This window comes from Embiotoca jacksoni, unplaced genomic scaffold (genome assembly GCF_022577435.1).
Source record: "Embiotoca jacksoni isolate LCO1_2020_lvr unplaced genomic scaffold, fEmbJac1.0.p SCAF_28, whole genome shotgun sequence".
NCBI lineage: Eukaryota > Metazoa > Chordata > Actinopteri > Embiotocidae > Embiotoca > Embiotoca jacksoni.
The window spans coordinates 4,843,384-4,864,838 of record NW_027185379.1 but is presented as its reverse complement, the minus strand read 5'-3'; the positions used below and the strand labels follow the sequence as shown (position 1 = coordinate 4,864,838).

General features: G+C 40.8%; 1 protein-coding gene across 3 annotated transcripts in view; it reads left to right on the top strand.

Moving 5' to 3' along the window:
- Positions 1-21,455, top strand: part of robo1 (roundabout, axon guidance receptor, homolog 1 (Drosophila)) — a 212,346-nt gene that overhangs the window by 14,807 nt on the left and 176,084 nt on the right. For all 3 annotated transcript variants that reach the window (XM_069161297.1, XM_069161300.1, XM_069161294.1), the window contains exon 2: positions 5,283-5,407. In XM_069161297.1, coding sequence (XP_069017398.1) covers positions 5,320-5,407 — 88 coding nt within the window. In that variant the 5' untranslated portion in view covers positions 5,283-5,319. The remainder of the gene's footprint in view (positions 1-5,282; positions 5,408-21,455) is intronic.

Sequence of the window (21,455 nt, the reverse complement as noted above, 5' to 3'; positions counted from 1 at the left end):
TTGTGCACACGTAATTAACATTGCATAATCTACCTGCTTACAATGCAACTTTTGTAATTAGAGTTATGATTGCTGCAGGGATAATGACAGTGATTCTACAGGAGATAATGACTGTTGTGCTCTTGGCAGTTGCTGCATTGTTTGTGTAGCGGACTTCTGACATATGGGACACAAAAGGACACAATGGCCAGGCTGACCGCCTTTGTTCCCACCCAGGCAGACCCAATCACTGCAGACAAATTGCGCTGTAGGCCTTCCAAATGATGCCGACCCAGGGAAAATGATTCAGACACATGAGAATGGGCCCATAATGTAAAAACCTCCTCAGTGTGGAAGCTCATGGACAGAGCACTTGAGCTTGTAGACACACAACCTTTATCTTAACACTGCTCTCTGACTGCAATAATACTGATTCTTAGAGAGGCATTTCTCACTGGGTAACAGTTCTGCTATTCATGCTCCTCTTCGTGAAAATTATGAACGCAACCTCAAAACATACAGGTTTTTCTGTCTTTTTTTCTCATGAGACCCTACATTCATCAGCTCAAGTCGCTCCAAAGGAATAAAGGGAAGTTTATATTGAAGGGTCTGTTTAATAGATAAAATAATTTAAAATAAGACATTGCGAAGCTTTTAAAAATATGCCCGTAGAATTTATCAGTGCTAAATAGGGATGGATGTTTTTATGGTACTAATTAAAAAAAAAAAATCTAAGAACCATTCAACTGTCCCCTGAAAGAATGGAGTTGTCCTTTAAAGAGACCCTGAAGCATTTATTCAAATAAATTAAGAGTTGTCAGAGATGGCATCTCGATTGGTGGCACTTAGGCCTGTGGTGTCCGTGGCTGTGCAGTTAGTGGGGACAGGTCCATAGTGCAGACTACAGGCTAATCCATCACTGCTATAGCACAGGGGCTGAGGGCCACGCGCTTGGCTTCTCCCTCCAGGAAATAATCAGCTTTTAATTTATCACATTCATGTACAGATCACATTCATAAGAAGACAGATGACTGCAGGGAGGTGACAGTGACCAGGCTCATCTCCCCCGTCACACTGGAGCGCTTTCACCTAATCTAATTTATTCTAATTTGGATTTTTCTTACGTCTCCATCATTTTGCCAGTTTTGAATGAAGAGACCCTTAACTTTTGTTAGATTATAGCAATTTTCTAGCCAATCTATCCCAGAAAATAAAGCTTCAAACTGTGACTACCTGAAATAGTAGAAATAGTTTTCTACATTTCTAGTGACCAGTCACTGCACGACAAACTTTAGCAATGGTCAGAAAGTGGGACAGGGAAGCAGGGTCTTTCCCTGTGGATTGCATGGGGCATGTGCTATTATGTAAGTCAACTGCAGGGCGTCCTAATAGCTTCAGATTTGTTTGTTGTCCCTCAGCCTTGTTACAGTCTGTCCTGTGGTCCCTGCAGGAGTGTAGATTATTAGCAACAGGACTTGAAGCACTGGAAGAGACGTGATTTACGCAAAGGGGGGAAGGACAGTTCAGCCACATGTCGTCCACCCTCCCCACAGATCACTTTACTGATCCCTGGAAGGTTAATCCTTTTATTGTAATGAAGTGAAGGTGCATGATGTGAATGTGAGATGCTTAATCCAGTGTTGGCATTTTTATGAGGAAGGAGTAGCCATGGTGATGGAGAGAACAGAGTGCTCGAGGAACTATCCATCAAAACATGACGTTGACATTGCACAACACAACGAACCACGCCTAATGAGATTTGCAGGTCTGCCTGCGCACCAAGACAAACTCCCCTTGATTGTGTTGATGTATTGTGCACTTGTTAATGTGTTGTTGTTGACAAGCTCGTGGAAGCCTGTGGCACCACAGTTGACCTAGTTATTAATTACATAAGTGTTAAGTTGGATATTTATATCTCACTGAATCAAAATGGACTGCAGTGAACTGCAGCTGATGGTTCAGCAAATTTAGTGTGTTATTCTTTTGGCCTTTTGTTTGTGTTTCATTGTTGTACCTGCTACTCCATGTGTGTTTTACAAGTCTTATGGAGATATGTGGAGGCATTATTTCTGAACTCCTAAACTTGTATTAAACTTTAATCACACAATATTGTTGACTGTCCTGTGGGTGGGTAAATGCTAACAGTGCAGAAAAGTAAAAAAAAAAAAAAAAAAAAAAAAGTATATTTATGTATTGGCATTAAACCTCTAAAGAAGTTACTTAGTTATTATTCTGCGAAGTAAAGTGCAGTATAAAGGGCTGACATAGAAATTAAAACTCATTTTTATAATCGTCCTACATGCACAACATAATTCTTGGTGTTTCTGAATATGTTGAGAAAACAAGCAGAATAATAATTAATACACAAATGCAAATTTAAATATAGATTTGGATTATTTCAAGTCTGCTATCTGCTGCAGCTAATCAAGAAAACCCTGTTGAAAGAAACACAGAGGAGTTTCACACTGAAAATTCCTTTACATTAGACAATACTACATTGATCTGGCTAACGCACACTGTTAATACTTTGCTTTGGCTAATATGAGGCTGGTTAGACTCACCAAACTCCACCACATTATCAGCAAGTGTCTGAGAATATGTGAATGTAAAATAATCTTAGATCGACAAGAGCTGCACCTGTTTTGATTTTGTACACGAAGAGTTTGCTCGTTTGTTTTCCAACTGGTTATTATTGCAATAGGATATGATGTATTTGCATGTCATAGTAATTCACAAATACTAACGTTTGTACTTGCAGAATTTGTTTTCTCATCCTATTTGCAGTTTTCTCTGTGATTTTGCCTCCTACTCTGACTTACTTTTTTGTTTGTCAAAGTAAGAATGTGTGCTTCAGAAGCAGAGGATGAAAGAGAAGTAGCTAGCAGTAACAGGTAGAGGCCTCTGTCAGAGGTAATATGAAGTTTATTCTTATTCTCAAAGTTCTCCTCATAGCCTCCGTTTAAACCCTCCATTTAGTGTGTTGTCTAGGTTTGAGGATGTAGCACATGTGCACTGCATCTCATAACTTCACCAGGAAATGCAGGTTGAGAAAATATGCTGAGAAGTATATATTTGTTCATCCATGGTACGTTATCCACAGTTGTCCAATCTCTTGGGTCATGTGGACGTGTCCCACTGAGGAACCGCAGGTTTTGAATTACGTTGCTTTGGTTTAGTGGGCGTTCGGAAATCAATTTGTGGCCAGCGACTGTTCTGCTGATGGTTCCTGTCTTTTGTGGGAGTTGGTCACCGAGGCAGCAGCAATGCTTCTTGTCACTGCCTGATTAATTGGCTTGAATCCATTCAGTAGTCATTGAGTCAGATAAAGAAAGGCGTCTCGTTCCTCTCCAACTCAATTGGTGGGCAACGCGGAGGAAGCCACTAAAACAAGCCTTGTAAAACATGCTCATTTCCTTTCATGGCAGCGGGTTTGATCATGAGTGCAGAAGAATAGTCATTGATTGGACTGAGATGTATCTTCGCATACGTGTTTGTGGTTTCCTGGAGGGAGGGCTCGTATAAATCTTTCTTTATCTCTAATGTGTCCATTCATTAATCAAATGGAACATGATGGACGTGATGAGTTGAAGTCCGACTCCCCACTTCCTTCTGGGGGTTGAAGAGGCCGTTTCACTGCCTTGTACCCCACAATACCAAACCCGGGGACCGCTGGCGCCCACTCATCACAGCCATCTCCTGACTGGTAATTGGGAATTTATCAGATTGCCTGTAAGAGAATGATGCTGTGTTTATCTGATGCAATTATCAAGGTAAATTGGGGAACTCGGTCCGCTTCCCCTCCAGGATAGCGGGTTGCTGTGGGTTCAGGTGGCCAGGCGGACTGAATTTACTCTCAGTCTGACAACTGGGATTGCTTTATCAGACATTTAGCAGGGTGTACGCTTGTCATCATCACATGCAAATGGAGCAATTGTGAAAATCTGACACATAATTCTTTGGCTGTGCTGTGACACTGGAGGAATGAGGTGATGATAACACGCGTTGCAGCAGCGAGCTCCCCAGTTGAGATCTGATAGATGGCCTTTTCAGAGGCTCTTCTAATTCTGAAACCAGGAAATGCATATAAAGGGGCGCAAGAGTGTCCATTGAGTATTCAAAGATAAGATTAGTGAAAGAAAAAAGCCAATAGAGCAAATTGGTATGCTTGGGCCTTCTTTCTCCTGCAACCCTATTACAGAATGGAGAGAGAGAGAGAGAGGCAGTAAGAAAGGATGACATAAAAAGAGGGTGCTTCCAGTAATAAATGGAAAATAGTTGGTCCATTTGGCGCTGCAAGAATTAATAAGACATGAACGTTTTGAAGAATTAAGTCACATTTAACACGCAAGAAGGAAGGATAATACAATACAATAGTAGGAAATATGTGGTCTGGTGTGCAAAATCTTTCTGAACATTTTAAGCTTTGCAAAATGAGCATTTTTACCCCTTTTCATTATTGTGCGCTTTTACCTTTTCACTGTGGATAGGCGATGTTAAATGCTCTTCATCATCTCAAAAGATGCAAGGTTTGTAGAGACTCAGATGCTCCTTCGGTGCTTTGGAATTCATGATAAAGCCAGTCCATCATATTTCAGTCGAAGCATGTCCAATTGAAGGAGTATGCCATGCCTGGGAAGAAGGGCTGCGAGGAGAAAATCATAGTGCATAGCGGTGCATGGAGGGAAGTCTGAAAGAGCGAGAGATACGGAGGAAGACCAGGAGACTGCCTCGCCTGCTGCATGTAATGAAACAAGGGTGAACTGGTTGTTCCACAGATGGCTGATCCGGAGAATACTCCGATTTATTTCCATGCTGTAGACGGTCGCTGTCTCTATGCGCAGGTGATGTCAGCTCAGTGGCATTGTCTCGCACACACCACTAAACTCTGACGCTTTTGTCTCCCCTGTCTGAAATCCATTTGACACAGAAGCATTGGTTGTGCGTGTTAGTGTGAACAAAATTAGACTAGGTCAGTGTTTAGCAACACAGACGGTCGATTTCCAATCTTCTCATCTTTTTAAGACTCTCTTAACTCTCTTAAAATGCCATATTATGGATTCCAATGTCATACAATTGCAACGTAACGTAAGTCGCCAGAGAAACACAAGTCAGAAATGGGAGGTTTTTGTATTGCTGTCATGCTATTGCGCAACTTCTTATTTTCACCTTAAAACTGGTGTTTAATTGATTGTAATCTGCACGTTAAATTCAATGTCAACTTTTCCTTTGTAACCCAGTAAAAAGAGAGATATCCCAGCCACAAAACCAGTCCTAAACTGTTATATTTTTCTCTCTTTCCCCAGTTTGACGTCAAGTGATGCCAGGACAGTAAGCACCATAATGCGTGGCACATGGTCCGGGGCCACGCCCCTCTTCATCATTGTTCTGCTCAGACTGGCTCAGGCCCAAGAGGTTCCTTTAGTCCCAGGTAAGACATTTGATGTTTCTCTGCCCTGGCATGTCCTCTCATCAGTGATGAAAACATCACGGTCTGGCTCCATCATCACAATTTGTCATTGTCATCGTCAGTGTCTGTCAGTCTGTGTGTTTGTCTGACTCTTGTTGGCTTGACACTATTGTTCTCGCTCCAGTGATTCACTGTCAACATGTAACTGTAACTCTTAAAAGTCTGAGGACTCACTCACTTGGCACAAAGATTACAGCAGTTTTCTTCGGGGCGGAGCTGAAACTTTTCTTTTGGATTTTTGGAGACAGCTCACCTTTCTTAGGAAACGTATGAACATTTCTTCAGGTGAGATTTTAGACAAGTGAAAAGACTTGCAGCTGTGAAGCTCAACCTAGTTTCTCTACTACACCTGATTCACTAGAAGAAACCTATCCCGGCGGCGTGCGGAGATAAACTCCTGACTATCCAGATAAGAAAATAAAGAATAGAATGAACGGAGTACATTAAATATTTGTTATTGTGAAAAACTTCTGTGAGCCCTGTGTGGCTTTAACAAACTAACAACATTCAAACCAGTTTTACTTGTATTTAGGAAACTAGTTTACAACCTCAGCCATGTTCTTAATAAGAATATTCACAAATACATACAGATCTCCCTTTTTACCCAATCCCCACCAACAGCTCTGATACATCCTGAATTGCATGTATGACACTGATTTGGGAACTCAAGCGCTTTGTGGGTTTACAGTGTCAGCTCTACCAGAAGCTTACATGGGCAGCATAACTCTGATATCCTAATGTTTACCGCTGTTCCTCTTCTGAACACTTTTCCTTTATCTTAATTTTGAATGTGAAGAACAGAGGTAAAAGAGAACCATACAATTCTCTCTCTACCTAATAATGTTAATCAGAAGTGTCCAAAATATTGTACAATTTGAACTACAACTTCGCACTTCATGTTTGTTATTTTTACCGACTGTGGTTGTAGCCACATATATGTTGTATTCCACTGTTTTTAAAGTAGCTCCCTGACAGCAGGTCTTCTGAATGCAGTCTACTGTGATCTACTAGTCAGCAGTTCTGAGCCTGGTTTGGTTGAGGCATTGAGTTTGAAATGTATTATTGAATGCTCTTTGGTTTCTGTCAAAAAGTTCTCAAGGTCACTGAATAATTTCAGAGTCTTCCCAACAAGTTAAGAAACACTTTTTTTTAAGTGTTCATGGTGGAAGTTCCTGACTCAAGCTGTATGAGCAACACATCATTGTTTTCTGTCATCAAGGTGGAACTCTGTACATGAAATCTGAACTTATCACTGTTTTTCTGTTGACTTTTGCCAGATATTGATTTTATTTTTTCAATATATTCTAATTTAAACTTTTCCATGTCTTGTAAGATTGTTTTTACATATTTAAATATACTTATTTTTACATGGCTCAGGTCCTGACCAGAGTCATATCATTTAAATGTCTGAGGTTAGAGAAGCACACACTCCATATGCTTAGATTGTCTCTACAGTTGACAGTCATCTCAATTACACCATCTTGATTTCTCCCTTTTCCCACCCACTTCTCTTTAGACAGGTCCATGCAGTGCTGCTTAGTGGAGCATTTCACATTCGCCGCTTTCTGTTACGGATTGATTTTGGCTCCTCTGCTTCTTTCTATTGCCTTTCACCTTCCATTCACTTTCTTAACCATGTTCATACCACCACCTTCTTTCTCTGTATTTTCCTTTGCTAACACTATCTAGGAAGCAATTTACTTGTCACGCAGAGGGCAATGTGTGGCTCCCTCTACTCTGATTTGAGGGTGTGTGTTTGTGTGTATGTGGGTGTATGTAGGTGGGTGCGTGTGTGTGCATAGGTGAGGAATCACTACCTTGGCAAAAATCCTTTCAATCACATCCTTGGTGCACGATCTATTGCTGACAGCAGTCAGAGTTATTAGCATTAAATTCTGCATGAGGTGAGTTAACACCTCTGCTTCACACGGATGGCATCGCAGTGCCCTAATTAAGTGCTTTTCTTATCTCTACAGCTAATGACTGGAGAGATACAAGGTGATACCCAAAATAATTTAAAGTGCAGAATGACGTGTCTGTGAGTGTATCGGTGTTAGGAACAAATATTTAAAAATAGACATGCTTTCTTATGTAAGGCACTTGGTGCCTCAAGCAAGGTGTTCAGCGTCAGTGACAATTCACCCAAATCAGAGAGGAATGTCAGATCTACATCCTGGATTGTACCTCCTTCACATGTGTCAGCATAGCAAGGAAACTGTCATAAATATCTAGTGTAGATGTGACAAAGCTGAATTCCACCAGGACCTTGTGGCTTCCTCGTATTGTCTCTCAATGATAGAGAAATGTCAAGGTATCCCTTTGATTTGTATTTCTTTGCATACTCTGTGACTGACAGCTCTTTTAATTTCTTTGCCATAAAGTAAATACCGTCAGTTCCCAAAAGCAATGACGCCCTGCTTCCTTTTTTAAAAGGCACTTTCATCCTCAGGGTTTTCTGAACCACTTTGTTAACTCTCTTAGATTCATGAGTAATGAGCCAGTATCCCTGTACACTGTCTCACTCTGGTAAATATGGGATACCAGACGAGTGCGCTGGCATTTATGTCCATGCTGGATGATTCTGCAGATAATACTTTTTGTTCAGTGCCAGTGCAGAAAGTACTCATTTGTAGCACTGTGGATGTTTAATGATGAGGACGTCGAGGTGGTGGATAAGTGTGTAGCGTGTCGGATATTCCCCAATCTCAAATATTTCAGCAGTTTCACTTTGATTTTCTTGGTTTTTTTGATTGAAGCTCCATTCATTTTCCTCAATGCTCCGCCAGCCTCGTTGCAATAGGTGCTTCATATTTTCAAGTTAGAATTTCAAATCTTTGTTGGGGTAATTGTTATTATTTAACTCAACAGTTTTTGCAGACTTTGATTGCGTGTTGAGAGTTATACTGCAGGAAACATTCAATAATTATGTCTCCATTAAAGAGAGTTGAGTTTTCTTCATATTACTGATGGTCTTTCATTGGTTAATCTGCCCTTCAATTGGATTGCCCAGTAAATCAAACTCCATCACACAAGATGTTGCTTCTTGTGACGGCTTCTGTTGTTAACTTATTTTGTATTTCTATTTTCTGGTAGGACGGCCAGGTAATATCCTGACAAATACAGTTTTGGTCACACACAGAAACCCAAAAGAAGTCAGCCAACACAAAGGATGTTCGCTTTAAATGTGAATTAAATGCCCATAAAACCTCAATGTAAGGGAGAGATTGGGTATAAACAAGAACAAAGAAAAAGTCATTGCCACAACTTGTTTTTCCTTTATTAGAAAATATATCAACACACAGACAGAAGTATGAAGAGTTCAGTTCAAAAATAGTGTTGGTTATAAAAAATGAAAAAGCTATAAACGTTTTTTAAACAAACAAACTGCAAAAACACAGTCCTTGAAGAAAAATGGAGGATTCTTTAAAAAACAGAAAAAGAAGGAAGGAAAAAAAAACTCAATTCAAATATGTCAATCCCAGAGAGTCATTCGCAGATTTGAGGAAAATATTAAGAACATTAAAACATTAAGTCCCCTTAGAGGGAAAACATTTAACTATATGACTCCAACAATCAGAACAGTCTTATTTATTGTTTTGGGAAACAAAATGGGGAAAATATTACTCACAGCAACCAGTGTTGGAAGAAAGACAGTCGGATCAGCAGTAACAGCCAGCTTTCAGCCTATGGGACTTCAACTGTAACGTTCCCTGTAGTGTCCTTCTGTTGAAATGGGCTGAACGAGGGAATAAACTACTTTGACTTTTTTGCTCTCCACTGCAGTTGTGGAACTATTTTGTCGGCGTGTCTGGTGTTTTCTGGACAGTCAGTTTAAAGTGACCTGTTGGTCTTCAAGAGGAGAGTGCACTGGTTTGTTAGAATCTGTCATACCCACAGTGCATCTCAGACATATTCAATGGTAAAAACATCTTAAAACAAACTCTTTCCCACAGTCCGGTTTTACTTTATGATTTTTATTTCGAATGCCCCATTTAAAACATTCAGTTGCACATATGTTTTTCCACTTAAGTGGAAATTTAAAGCTGTTTTCACGGATAAACTGTTAGTCATACGTCTGTCATGTGGGAAAGCCAGGTGCTGCCTTGTACTGTGGGTCCTACTTCTTCCCTTTAGATTCAGTATTCAGCTTGCACACCACCCTGAGGGTGATTAAATATGTGGTTAATACAGCACCATGAGAGTATTGAATTACACAGGAGCTGTGCTGACCTTTTTAAATTACAGAACCAATTGTGCAAGACGGCAGGGGAAGTTTATAACAGGTACTGCCAAGATGGAGCCCAGAGGAGAATGGATCTGCTGCCGCTGTCCTGCTGACGCTCTTCTTATTAGTGTTCTGCACTATAAGCACCCTGTTTGACACTCATGCCTCCCTTTCATTCTCTCACTCCGGGTCTCATTTGACTGCAGTTTTGTGTCTCTTTGTCTCTGGACCTTTGTGTACAAACAGCCATTAGAGCCTTTGCATAGATGAGCTGAAACACCCCTCTCACACACACAAACTAATTTGACATTTCATTTCACCGTTGATGAGACACGTATCACTCTTGACACACAGTGTAGCCTCACCCCATAAATCTTGATCACTGGCCTTTTTCTCAGATGCATCCTCGTCAGCATATTGGCTGTGCTGATATCTGAAGGTCGTTTCTGATGTCTGATTTAATTTGATGCTAAAGCCAGAAAAATGAAGCACCGCTTCAGCATCAGTCGCATGACTCCGTGGAGTCACGGGCATTTTTCAGGGAGGACTTTACTCGCCCTCAACCCCCATTGAGAGATTTCAAAACCTGACTGGCAGCAATACAACAATCTTTACTTGGCAAAGGGCAGAAAAAGCTTTTTACCAATGACAAATTCTAAATAAAATACCCAGCCATTATAGACTGTGTCTATTTCTCTCTTTGCCAACTTGCAGGAGTGATTCCTGATTGCTTTATACAGCACTTTGCTAAAGGCCTAGTAATTGTATTTTGGTGAAAAATCCTCATTTCACCACTGTGTGTTTTACTTACTAGTGTGGCGTTATTGAAGAATGGAAGGGATTGAAGGCTTGGCATTTTATTTAATGAAATTTCTGTGACAGAATATTTTTTAGCAACACCATTCATTCAATTAAGACATATTAAAGAGCTTTGTCAAAGAGACCAGCACTAAGCCTTTTCTCTCAGCGCTGTCCGTACTGATTTCTCAAAGCGAACCAATCTTTATTAGACTGAAATTGTGGATTCGCGATCATAGCAGTTTTCACTCTGTACATTATTTAATTTTCGTTTTCCTTCTCGACACTGTTTTCTTTCTTCAACAATATGTTTGTTGTGTGAGGTTTATTCTGCTTTAACACCACAAACTATGATACATACTGCAGTATTTGTGTTCAGGAAACAAACTTTGCTTTTCTGTTTGCTGGAATCACAATGAGGCGGTGCAGTGGTTAGCATTGTCGCCTCACAGCGAAAAGGTTCTGGGTTCAAATCCGGGCCTGGGCCTATCTGTGCGGAGTTTGCATGTTCTCTCTGTGCCTGCGTGGTTTCTCTCTGGGTACTCTGGCTCCCTCCCACCATCCCATCATCCCCTGTGATAGACTGGCGACCTGTCCAGGGCGCACCCTGCCTTTGCCCAAAGTAAGCTGGGATAGTCCCCTCCCCCTCCCCCCTCTTGTGAATATTGATCATGTTCAGTCCATATTCCATTTGATCTCCATTGTTACTTGTCTTATTTCAGATTGTATAGTCTACCATATTTTTTTGTTTTTATGACCTTTTTCCTATATTGTGCTGTGTGTTTTTCATGTATTTTGCATTTCTGTATGAGAGCCTGCAGTGATTCCATTCGGAGACAATGTCAATCTGTCTGCCATCTTTGTTTTTGCAAAAAGGAAAAGCAAGTTTGGTCAAAGATAACCATATTGTTGGAAGCGTCTGATGCTGTTCCTGTTTCCTGGGGCACCGAGCCCGGTGCTTATAATCTCCCTGCCTCTCACTCCGTCCGGGCACCATTTAATTACAGAGCAGGGCACCAGCCAGTGTTTCCTCATCATGCTCCCTCCACCCTCAGGCCATCATTTAATGATGAAAAATCTGCTCCAGGAGGTCTGGGCATTTGTTTTATTATTATTCTCCTCCTTTTTTGTTCTGGTATTTTCCTCTTTTTGTCACTGAGGATGTGAGTTGGTGTGTGTAAGAAGGGGGTATTTATACAGAGCCAGCACAGCTTTTACTTTTTTTTTTTTTTTTTTAATTTTTTTTTTACACATTTTGCTCTCAGGCTTAAAATTTGATGTCCCCAGCTTCTGTGTGCTGTTTCTTTATTTCACACCTTCGGCTGCAGCGTGACTTAACCTTGTACCTCAGCTCACTGCGGTTAAGGTTGATGCTGTAACAAAATTAGTTCAAGGGGAAGGTTAGATTTAGGTTAGGTTGCACCTCCTCCAACCAACAGACAATACACCACACCTAAAAAGAAAAGAAAAGCAGTATAATGAGACGACAAAAATATTTGTTGATAACACCAGATGCTTTGTGAAGCGTGTGCAAGTCATTACTGATAGTTCAAGCAAAATAAAATGAAATGACGGAAGCTGTAATGTCATCACAAATATGCTGACTAACTTAGTAATGATGACCTCGACATTACTGTACAACTTTGTGGGTATACTAACTTCAAGTTTGGAAACATTCTTTAAGGAATTTGTCAATCTGAACATCCTTCAAGGAGTAATATGTAATATGATTTTCCTTTTGAATATTCATACAGCATATTTCAGCTGGTGGTTTTAATAAGGTTTCTATTCATGAACATTCCTTTGGTGCTTTCAAATGTGACATTTGAAAGAAGAACAGCACAATGATGTAGTCGTCCGTCCTCAGGCTCTTATGTTACTTTTTAATCAAATAGCACAGGAGCCGACAGGATGACGACAGTTTAGCTTCACATTTTTTCCACATGCAGCTCCTTCATACCTCTTTTTTTTTTTTCCTTGTTGTGAGTGTCAGTGTGTGTACACATGTCTGCAAGTGTGATATGATGTGCAGTGCATGCCGCAGAGTTTATTGATTTCCATTGAGACATGACACGGGCACCTCTGCATCTTTACACCTCATTCCTCAATCTGTCCCGCTCACACACACACACACACACACACACGCACGCGCACACGCACACACACACACACACACACACACACACACACACCTTACCACCACCACCAGCCACAACATCCCTCTCATGGGGTTTGTGCTGTGGGGCTGTGGGAGAGTGTCATCTCACAAATGAATTTCCCCTCACATCCCTCTCTCCATTAAAGAACCTGTTTGTGCTCCTCCAGCAGCACGCAGCATTCCCCTGCAGCTGTTTGCGCTCTCAGATACAAGTACTTGTTATTTATACACCGGTCTACTCTGGCTACCTGCACATCATGCACACAACATGAACATTTCTTGCAACGCTCCTTTATTTGATGCACTTTTGTTCATGCATGTTAATGTGTAATTCCAATTGTTTTACTAGTTGTTGCCCTCAAGATAATTGACTTTGTTAAGTCAGTGTGAGGTGCTTTCATGCCTCTTGTTTTCAGGGGGTGCTCTTTAGGCTACAGATCCTGAGGGCCACAGTAATCTTCACACAAATCCGAACTGCAGTAATAACTGATCTTTATCCCTTAATAAAACCATAGCCATAGTCTTTTTTTTTTTAATACTTTTTGATGTGTAGTTTGTTCTTTTGCCGGTTCTTTGACTCTGTAAATTGAAGTGTAGCTCTGCATCCTTGCCTACGGGAAATTTTATGCAACTAAAACACCGCTCTGCTTTGTTGTTTAATTCCTATTGGTCTTGCCTACTTTTATTCAGTCACATCGGAACTGGAAATTTAAGTTTTTAAAGGAGCTAAAATACCACACCCTTCGTCTTGGCACATTGTCCACACACACAGGAGACTTGTCATTTTGGATTCGTGTGTGATGAGGCGCTCAACAGGTATCCGCCTCCACAAACTGTTGATTTGGATTCTGCACTCAGTCGTGTAGATTGGAATACACTGAAGGACTGGCAAACAAATCGGGTAACATTAATGGTGGGATATCTACGTGTCTACGTGCTTAGCAGGAAAATTAACATCTCCTTTGTCTCTGGAAATCAAACACAGAGATTTACAGACATATTTGTTGATTTATTTTGTTTTCATGGAGAAAGCAATTTTGGCTAATCAGTGTATGTTTGTGTGCCTTCATGCCCCCCTTTTTATGTTCATCTGTGTATGTGGAGGGGAGTTGTTGATTTGTTAGCGCAGTATGGAAAGTTTTTCGATTGATATGAAAGAACAGTTGGTTGCAAATATCCCCTGAAAGTCGTTGCTTTATCTTGATGTTCTATTGAATTTGAGCTCTAAAGCATCCACAGTACCACTGGGTATTCTGCGCATGTAGTCCAAATGGCTTTTGTCAAGTACTGAATTGTGGGCTCAATTTCCCATGCACGCTCATCTTTTCCCTTTCCCATTTGAGACAAGATATCAGAGATGATCCCCCTATTCTGGCAAGTGGCCATTTTAAATGGAAGCTATTTCATCTCTTTCATTTGTCAATCAGGCTGAAGAGTGAGTCTCCAACGGTGGCTCAATGTGAGGCTGTAATTGTCAGCGTCCCACTCTGCCCATTGCGCAGCCTGGTGTTTTGCATGTGAAAGGATTCTGAAAGAAGACGTGAGTGCTGAATTAATACTCAAACCGCCTTTTGTCTCCGTCACTTTGGCTTCTGCTGCTTTGAGACACAGCCAATTGTTGAGGAAGAGGAGAGGAGGAAGAAGGGTCCTTTCTAAGTGAAAACTGCAATATCTGGGGAATTTGATCAACCTGTAGAAGTCTACCTTGATGCCCAACTATAAAGATGAAAACAAATATATTTTATTTTTTACAGACTTAAACACTGGGGACACAACTGGATATTTTCCCTTTGTACTACTACAGCAGCAAACATCTGGCAATGACCAATATTTTTGTTTCAAACTCCTCTGACAACTGAAGCTGTTATTTTCCACTTAGCTACGTAAAAGTGCTTTATCACAGTCAACTACCACTTCTTTATAACTTTAATGAGCTACCAGGATGCGAGTAAGAAAATCAATGGTTGGGAGCACATTGGTCCCACTGTATGATGTTTGTTGCATTGTACAGTGACTGTGAGAAATTTACCTCGCAGCAAGAGCTCAGTTTGTCAATTATGTGTTCATGGTTACAGATATACAATAAACTCGCTGGCTATTTGTAAATTGTCTATGAAAGTACAAAGTTTATAATTGAATTTTTCACGTTTTACTGTCCATTGGGCCTCTAAAGCAGGAGGTCAGGTGCAAAGAGTGCAATTTCATTCCATATACAAGAGTGTCTGCCGGGTATCACGTCAAAGCGTGTAATACATGCATCATTGTAACCGTGTCACATTTTCCTGAACCCATGATCTTTTCCTAAACCCAACCAAGAAAAGGAACCTTACATTTCTCACCGAAGGCAAAACGTGACACTAACACGGTATCGTCCAATGGACTGACGGGTGTATTACACGTATTGGTGTGGTTGCATTTTTAGGTCGTTAGGTCTTTTTTGGAAGGAATTACTCACTAATAAGCAGCATTTTACATCATTTTACAATATAACATATTATAGAAGTTTGCCTATATGCCAAGCTTTAACATTCCAGTCAAAGCTGCCTCTGTGGTCCTGGTCTACCTATTCACAGAAACGATAACCAACCTACAATTCTCCAGAAGAACCGATAGCGGTCCGTCAGGGAGCTATTGTGGTTTTAGGAAATGAAATACTGCTGGTTTATGAGTTTCCCTTATCTCGTTTTAATGTTGTCCCACCTGCACCCTCACAATCTCTACGGGGCCTCTTAGTGCCGACATACTGCTGTCTATTGCACACGTAATGATTTGGATAAGAAATGTTAGAGGACATGGGGAGATAGAATTACTCCCTAGACTTGAAGAATTTTCCTGTTTTGATATAATGGTAAGTAAGCAAGCAGAAAGATAACAAAGAAAAATAGGAAATAGGCCTGTCTCAGCCCACATTTGAGTTATGACCTGATCCTAACAAAACTTGCTTTCCATTTCCCTCAGTGTTTGCTCTTCTGTTTAACTACAATCTCTCCCCAAACCATCATATGGGCATCACAACCTCATACTTCCCTCTCCTTGATAACATTAGGGAAACAGAAGAGCCTATTTTTGGTAGGTTATAAGAGATTTCCTGGACAAAGTCCTTGCACTAATGATCACGTCCAGGTAATAAGCCTGATATGCAACCCCATTTTCCTAATGTTTACGGCAGCCACATGCAGTTTTAATTAACGAAAAAGGTGCTCCTGTTGGTCCAGAACAACCTCATCTGATCAATTATTTCCATTTAGAAAAATAAATGATGATAAAAGTCAAATGGAAAATGACTGTTAAGCAGCAAAATTTCCTAATGAAGGCTGAAGATCAGGCAAGGAAACAGGATTAGCTTGCTGTCAGCACTAAATGGCACCCAGACACAAAGAGAGTGGAAAATTAATTTGGAACAAAAAGCCAGAGGAAGGTTTACGTCCCTTATCTCTCCATGTGAACTTCACAAGGAGCAGGTTGACATTGGTTTTATTACCGCGGAACATTGATGACGAGCTGGATGAGCGAAAGTGCTGACAGGAGAGAACGAGCGGGTGATCAGTCACTGGCTGCGTGCCCATCTCAGACGCTCAAGGGTGCTGAGAGGACGTTGGCCTCTGTCATATGGTTGGATGAGAAGACCTATGGCAGGGCCAAGTGTGGGGGGTTAAACGTACACAGCTGGGCCACAACATTGAAGAAAAGGGAACCCCTGACGCACTCAGTCAGACACAAGGGTCAGGATATATGTACAGTATCTACGCTCACACGCCTGCACGCACACATTCAGCACACATTATTTTGTATGGACAGGTTGATGGTGATGATGATGGCGTTGATGCTTGTAGAAAACTGACTGCATCCAGGTGACTTATGTCAAGTGTCAGCTTTTCTGCTCTGTCCCTTGTCTTTCCCTCCCTCCCCTTTGAATCCATATGGTGCATCCCCCCCGCCCCCCTCCCTATCCCACTCACTCCATCTCCCTTTTCTCATATTCATGTCATGTTTCTGAAAGAAAGGTGAGAGGGAAAAAGGCTGCCTCCCCCGACTTGCTGTTCTTTGCCTAGTTTTATTACCTGTGTCTGTCACACCTTCAGGCTTTGCTGCACAAGTGCAGCTGTGTACTCTGCATTCACTTTTATCAGCACTGTAGATTTGATTGCACGAGGCGTAGCTTGAAGGTTACAGCGCCCGGTGACCAGCAGCCATTCAAAGCGATATATTGATATATCCTTCACAACCCATTTTATTGCTATAACATTAGTGTTGGTCACAGTTTTTTATGCCTGAAATGCTTTGATGGTAAATTGATGCCCAGTGTTTGCAAATTTTTGCCCAGTTTAATACATCTACCTGGGGTTGGTTAAGACGCAGCCTGTCATAAGTCCAGTAAAAATACACGTACAAGCAATTTCAGCCTAACGTGTTTAAATGTTGAAGAAGATGATAAATATTAAATACATCTAACATGTAAAGTGTTTACAAGGTTTTTGCAAGTTCTGAAATTACTCGTACAATCTTTTTTTCAATTCTATATTAGTACAATACTCACATACCTACATGTACATTGAAAGAGATAATGCTCAGTGTAGTTGTTCCTCCTGTCTTTACTGGCTGTGAAAAGATTGATTCCAATGTAAGAGGTGGGTGATAAAATCTACAGCCACTGCTGTGTGAAAAAAAATACATTGTTAAGTTCGGCTATAGCTACATATTCTTGCCAAAGTATCTTGCAATGTTGGTGTTTTCATCACAAGTTCCCTTTTGTGTTTCTCTGAACTTAGTGTACTTGCTGAGTTGCAGTAACACAAAGAAGGAATTTTGTACTGAAACAAATAGCTTAAATAACCACTTGTTTTGATGAACTCAAACAGTGCTAATGCCCATACTGTATGTGCCTTCTGTACTGTTTTAAAGGTCCCATATTCTATAAATTTAGATTTCCATTTCGTTGTAGGTTATTGAGCAGGTGTATATGCTACATAAATACAGTGAAAGTGTCAAGATGCTCAGTCCATTTGAACATCTCTAAGTTTGTGGTGTCACAAACTCCCGATGATGTTGTACGTCTGACCTCAGCACTGTCCACTGTCCAACCTTTTATGTGAAAGAAAACACAGAGTCAGTTCTTCAATCGTGGAGGTAGAACATTACAAGAGCTGAAAAAACCTTTCGTTAACCAGGGTGTTCTTCATTCAGACAAAAATCATCCAATCAGAAGAGAGGAGCATTGCTATCAAATGTCCTAAAGACACCTTAAGGATATTTGCCTTAAAAACAGTCTGTTTTTGGGAGAGCTCCAAACAAATGCTCAAGAGAAGAAATATTGTTTTTTGGTATTTTAAACCACAAAAAAATATGTATTATTTATATCAAGACTGAAAATCAAACACCATAAAAGTACACCATGAATGCAGACTTATATGAACTGAAGTGATAGAAATGTACCACTATGGTAAAGAGGAGGATAATGTATTCTGTCATTTATTGGGAATCTTTTAGGTGCTTTAAAATCATTGTAAAGTCCTTTTTATATCGATCATTATTTCATTTAAGCACAGTTTAATAGGTTTAGATGGTGTCAGGCAGATGGTCGCAGTTATTTATCAGATAATGATGCACATTAGGTCATAAATGTAACCTACTCATGTGTCATCAATCAATGGACTGTTGTGGCTCACAGCATGCTGATGTGTCAGAGCTGTAACAACACATGGCTGCTTTGTTGCTTTTAAAGGACGTTGCTGTGCCAGATGAAGGACAGAGTGAGTTACATGATGAGTGAGATCTATACTATAATGAGAGGAGCAACAATTCAGGGGGATTTCACTTTTTTTTTTTTTTTTTTTTGCAAAGACAGCATAATCAAAGAATAAACACGTTAGCTGGCATCTTAAATACATTTTTACATCTAGCCTGAGAGATTTGGAAATTTCCATTTGCTTAAATTAATGCACAACATGGACAGTTATTAATGTTTAAAGACTTCTGTTGTAAAATTATGTGAGCATTGTGAGAGAGTTGAGAGAAGTAACTTGAGAACAGCACAGTACAGCCTCTTCAGTGTCTTTGACACCATGTCTCTGGCCTTCTGTATTCACTATTTTGGCTGTAATTAATTACTTTTAGTGCCCTTCATCACTACGACAATGCAGGGAGATGTGAAGTTGACAGTGCGGACTTCTTTACCGCTCATTTCCATATCAACAACAGCGTTGAAGAGGCCTTCAACCTGCCCACTTATTCTACTCTGCTCATAAATTGCACAATGACAGCACATGCAGAGAGAGTTACGTGCACTTTCCATTCCACTCCCTGCAGACTGAAACTAACATATTACAACAGATAACTGCTCTTCACGATCTCCAATAAGTCTTTTCTCTTTCTGTCTGTGATGCAGTATCAGATTATCTAGATTAGATATTGGTGGGGGGGACAGTATCATTTGCTAGATCTGCTCATTAAGGTTTGCTAAAATCCACAAGACTTCGATATATATGGATTATTGTGGCCAGGTGGTGGAGGGGGTCAGGGTCTTATCAAATGGCTTCACTGCCCCAGACCTTTGTGTGTTGGATCGTTAATCTTGCTGTCAGTGAATTGTCACGAAGTATCTTCTGCTTTGTCTTCACTCTCCTCTTTTGTTCGTCCTGACTGCCCGGGGTTGTTAGTGCAAAGACTTCCACCCATACACCACTCGTGTAATCACTTGATCAGAGCTGTATTTGATGATGAGTGCACTGAGTGGAGGTTGGCTGGGAGTCGCGGGGGGTTGTGCGTGCGTGCGTGTGTGTGTGTGTGTGTGTTGTGTGTGTGTGTGTGTGTGTGTGTGTGTGTGTGTGTGTGTGTGTGTGTTCATCTTTACCTACTGCTGTTTGAAAGTACAACTATGAGACAATCGAACAACACAGCTGTTACATGTTGCACACGGACCTTCTTGTCTTTTCTTTTAGCATTCAAAGTATGCCGATGGTGTTAAAGATGGTGTTAAATTTCTGTACAGCTACAGCAAAGTATGGTAAACATTTTAGCATGCTGAACATGTGGACCAAGGTAGAATCTGCCCTCTGTGTGTGCTGACACGGCCGTTCTGTGCATGTCTGGGGGAGAGGCCAAGGTGCTGAGCTCATGTTTCCTGACCCAGCAAGCAGCTATGGCAGTGAGCAGAGCATCGTGATGAGAACAGAACCACTCAACTCCCACTCAACTCAGCTAAAGTAGCAGTTTGAACTGAGGAAAAGGCCAATTTTAGACAATGGCCTTTATCTTTCATTTGTGTGCTTTTGTCAGTGTGTCTGCTCTGAGGAAAGAGTCCTGTGCTTATCATAGCAGAGAAAGGATTTATAGAAATGAAAAGGAGAGCTATATATGAAAGTTGATAAAGTATGATTTAGTAATGGAGTGAAATGACTCAAAAAATGTAGATGTTTTCCTACACTTGATGCTCAATCTGTTTAAATCTCCTCGAAGTGCATATTCCCGCCTATAAAATTTATTAATTAAAGATGTATTGTCATCTTAAATTTCTAAAGAAACCTGAAAATATGCAGATAAAGCATGAGCTCAGATTTCCTTCTCAAATCATTATCGTTCTCACAGATCAAATCGGGCTTCTCTTTAAGAAGATTTCCTCTGACCTTTTTTTTTTTTTAGAAGAAGCAGGTCAGTATCCGGCCTTGTGGCCCAGTGCTACTCTTAGATACCCTGTGACAGTAATAATAATGAATGACAGGACAGTATCCAGTGTGACAGTTACAGAATTTAATGAGCCCTTTAACAGCAGATTTAACACTTGTCTTATAATTTTATAGTAGCAATATAAATCGATGAAGAAATCTCCTGCCATTTTGAAAGAAAAAAAAAAAGCCTTTAACTGAGCACAGTGAGAGACATTGACACTCTATCTATTTAAAAGCACATAGACAGTCATTAGGGATGTGACTGTGTCATTGTATAAGGGCTTTACAGCATTGGTCAGCACTGATTGCTCTGGGATTGAACCACAGGGTTATGTCAAGGTGACTAGTTCAGTGTGTCATTCCTGGGCGCCCTCATGCAGAACATTGCTTATTTATACATGTGATTTCTCTATTCAATTGGTTTTGCTCCTCTTGTGACAACGGATCAAGCCAAATTCCCTAAAGAAGCCGAACAATCAATAGCGAGGGAGCTGACGCAGCGCTCTGGGATGGAGTGTGAGTGAGGAGCTGACAGGGCTCACATCACTCCTGCCTGACATGTCCTCAGCACATCTGACACGTGCTGTCAAACACCGACCCCTCACCACAGCAGCACTCCTGCACATACATCCACAGTAAAGATTTATATTGGTTTAATTCCATCCCATTGCTTTCTTTGTCGCGATCATGACAGGTCAGGTTTTTACAATCATATACACGTTTACTGCACACATGTATTCGATTTGCTGGTGTATGTGCTGGTGTCTTCCACTATAGCAGCTTTGGGAAAGCTTGACATTTCCAGATGTTTCTTGTTCTCTTGCTATATTTCCAACGATAACTGCAGGGCCGCTTAGTATTGATTTGCCATCAGTCACGTGGTTATGCTGGGTCCATCTCTGACCAATACGCTGCATGTGTAGAACTCAGATTGATAGATAAAGAGCAAATGGAAAGTGTCTTTCTAAGACATGTACAGTATGTGTAAAAGTAGCATTCAAACAATGCAACTATGCATTTTTCCTGAGCTGCTGTCTTTGCTTTATATTTCTGCAGCTACTCTCTTGTTTGTATTTTTACCCACTGTAGCAGTGAGGCTCTTGGGATAGTCAATCCACCATTTTGGCCCAGACTGAAATCTCTCTCTTATAGGATGTATTGCCA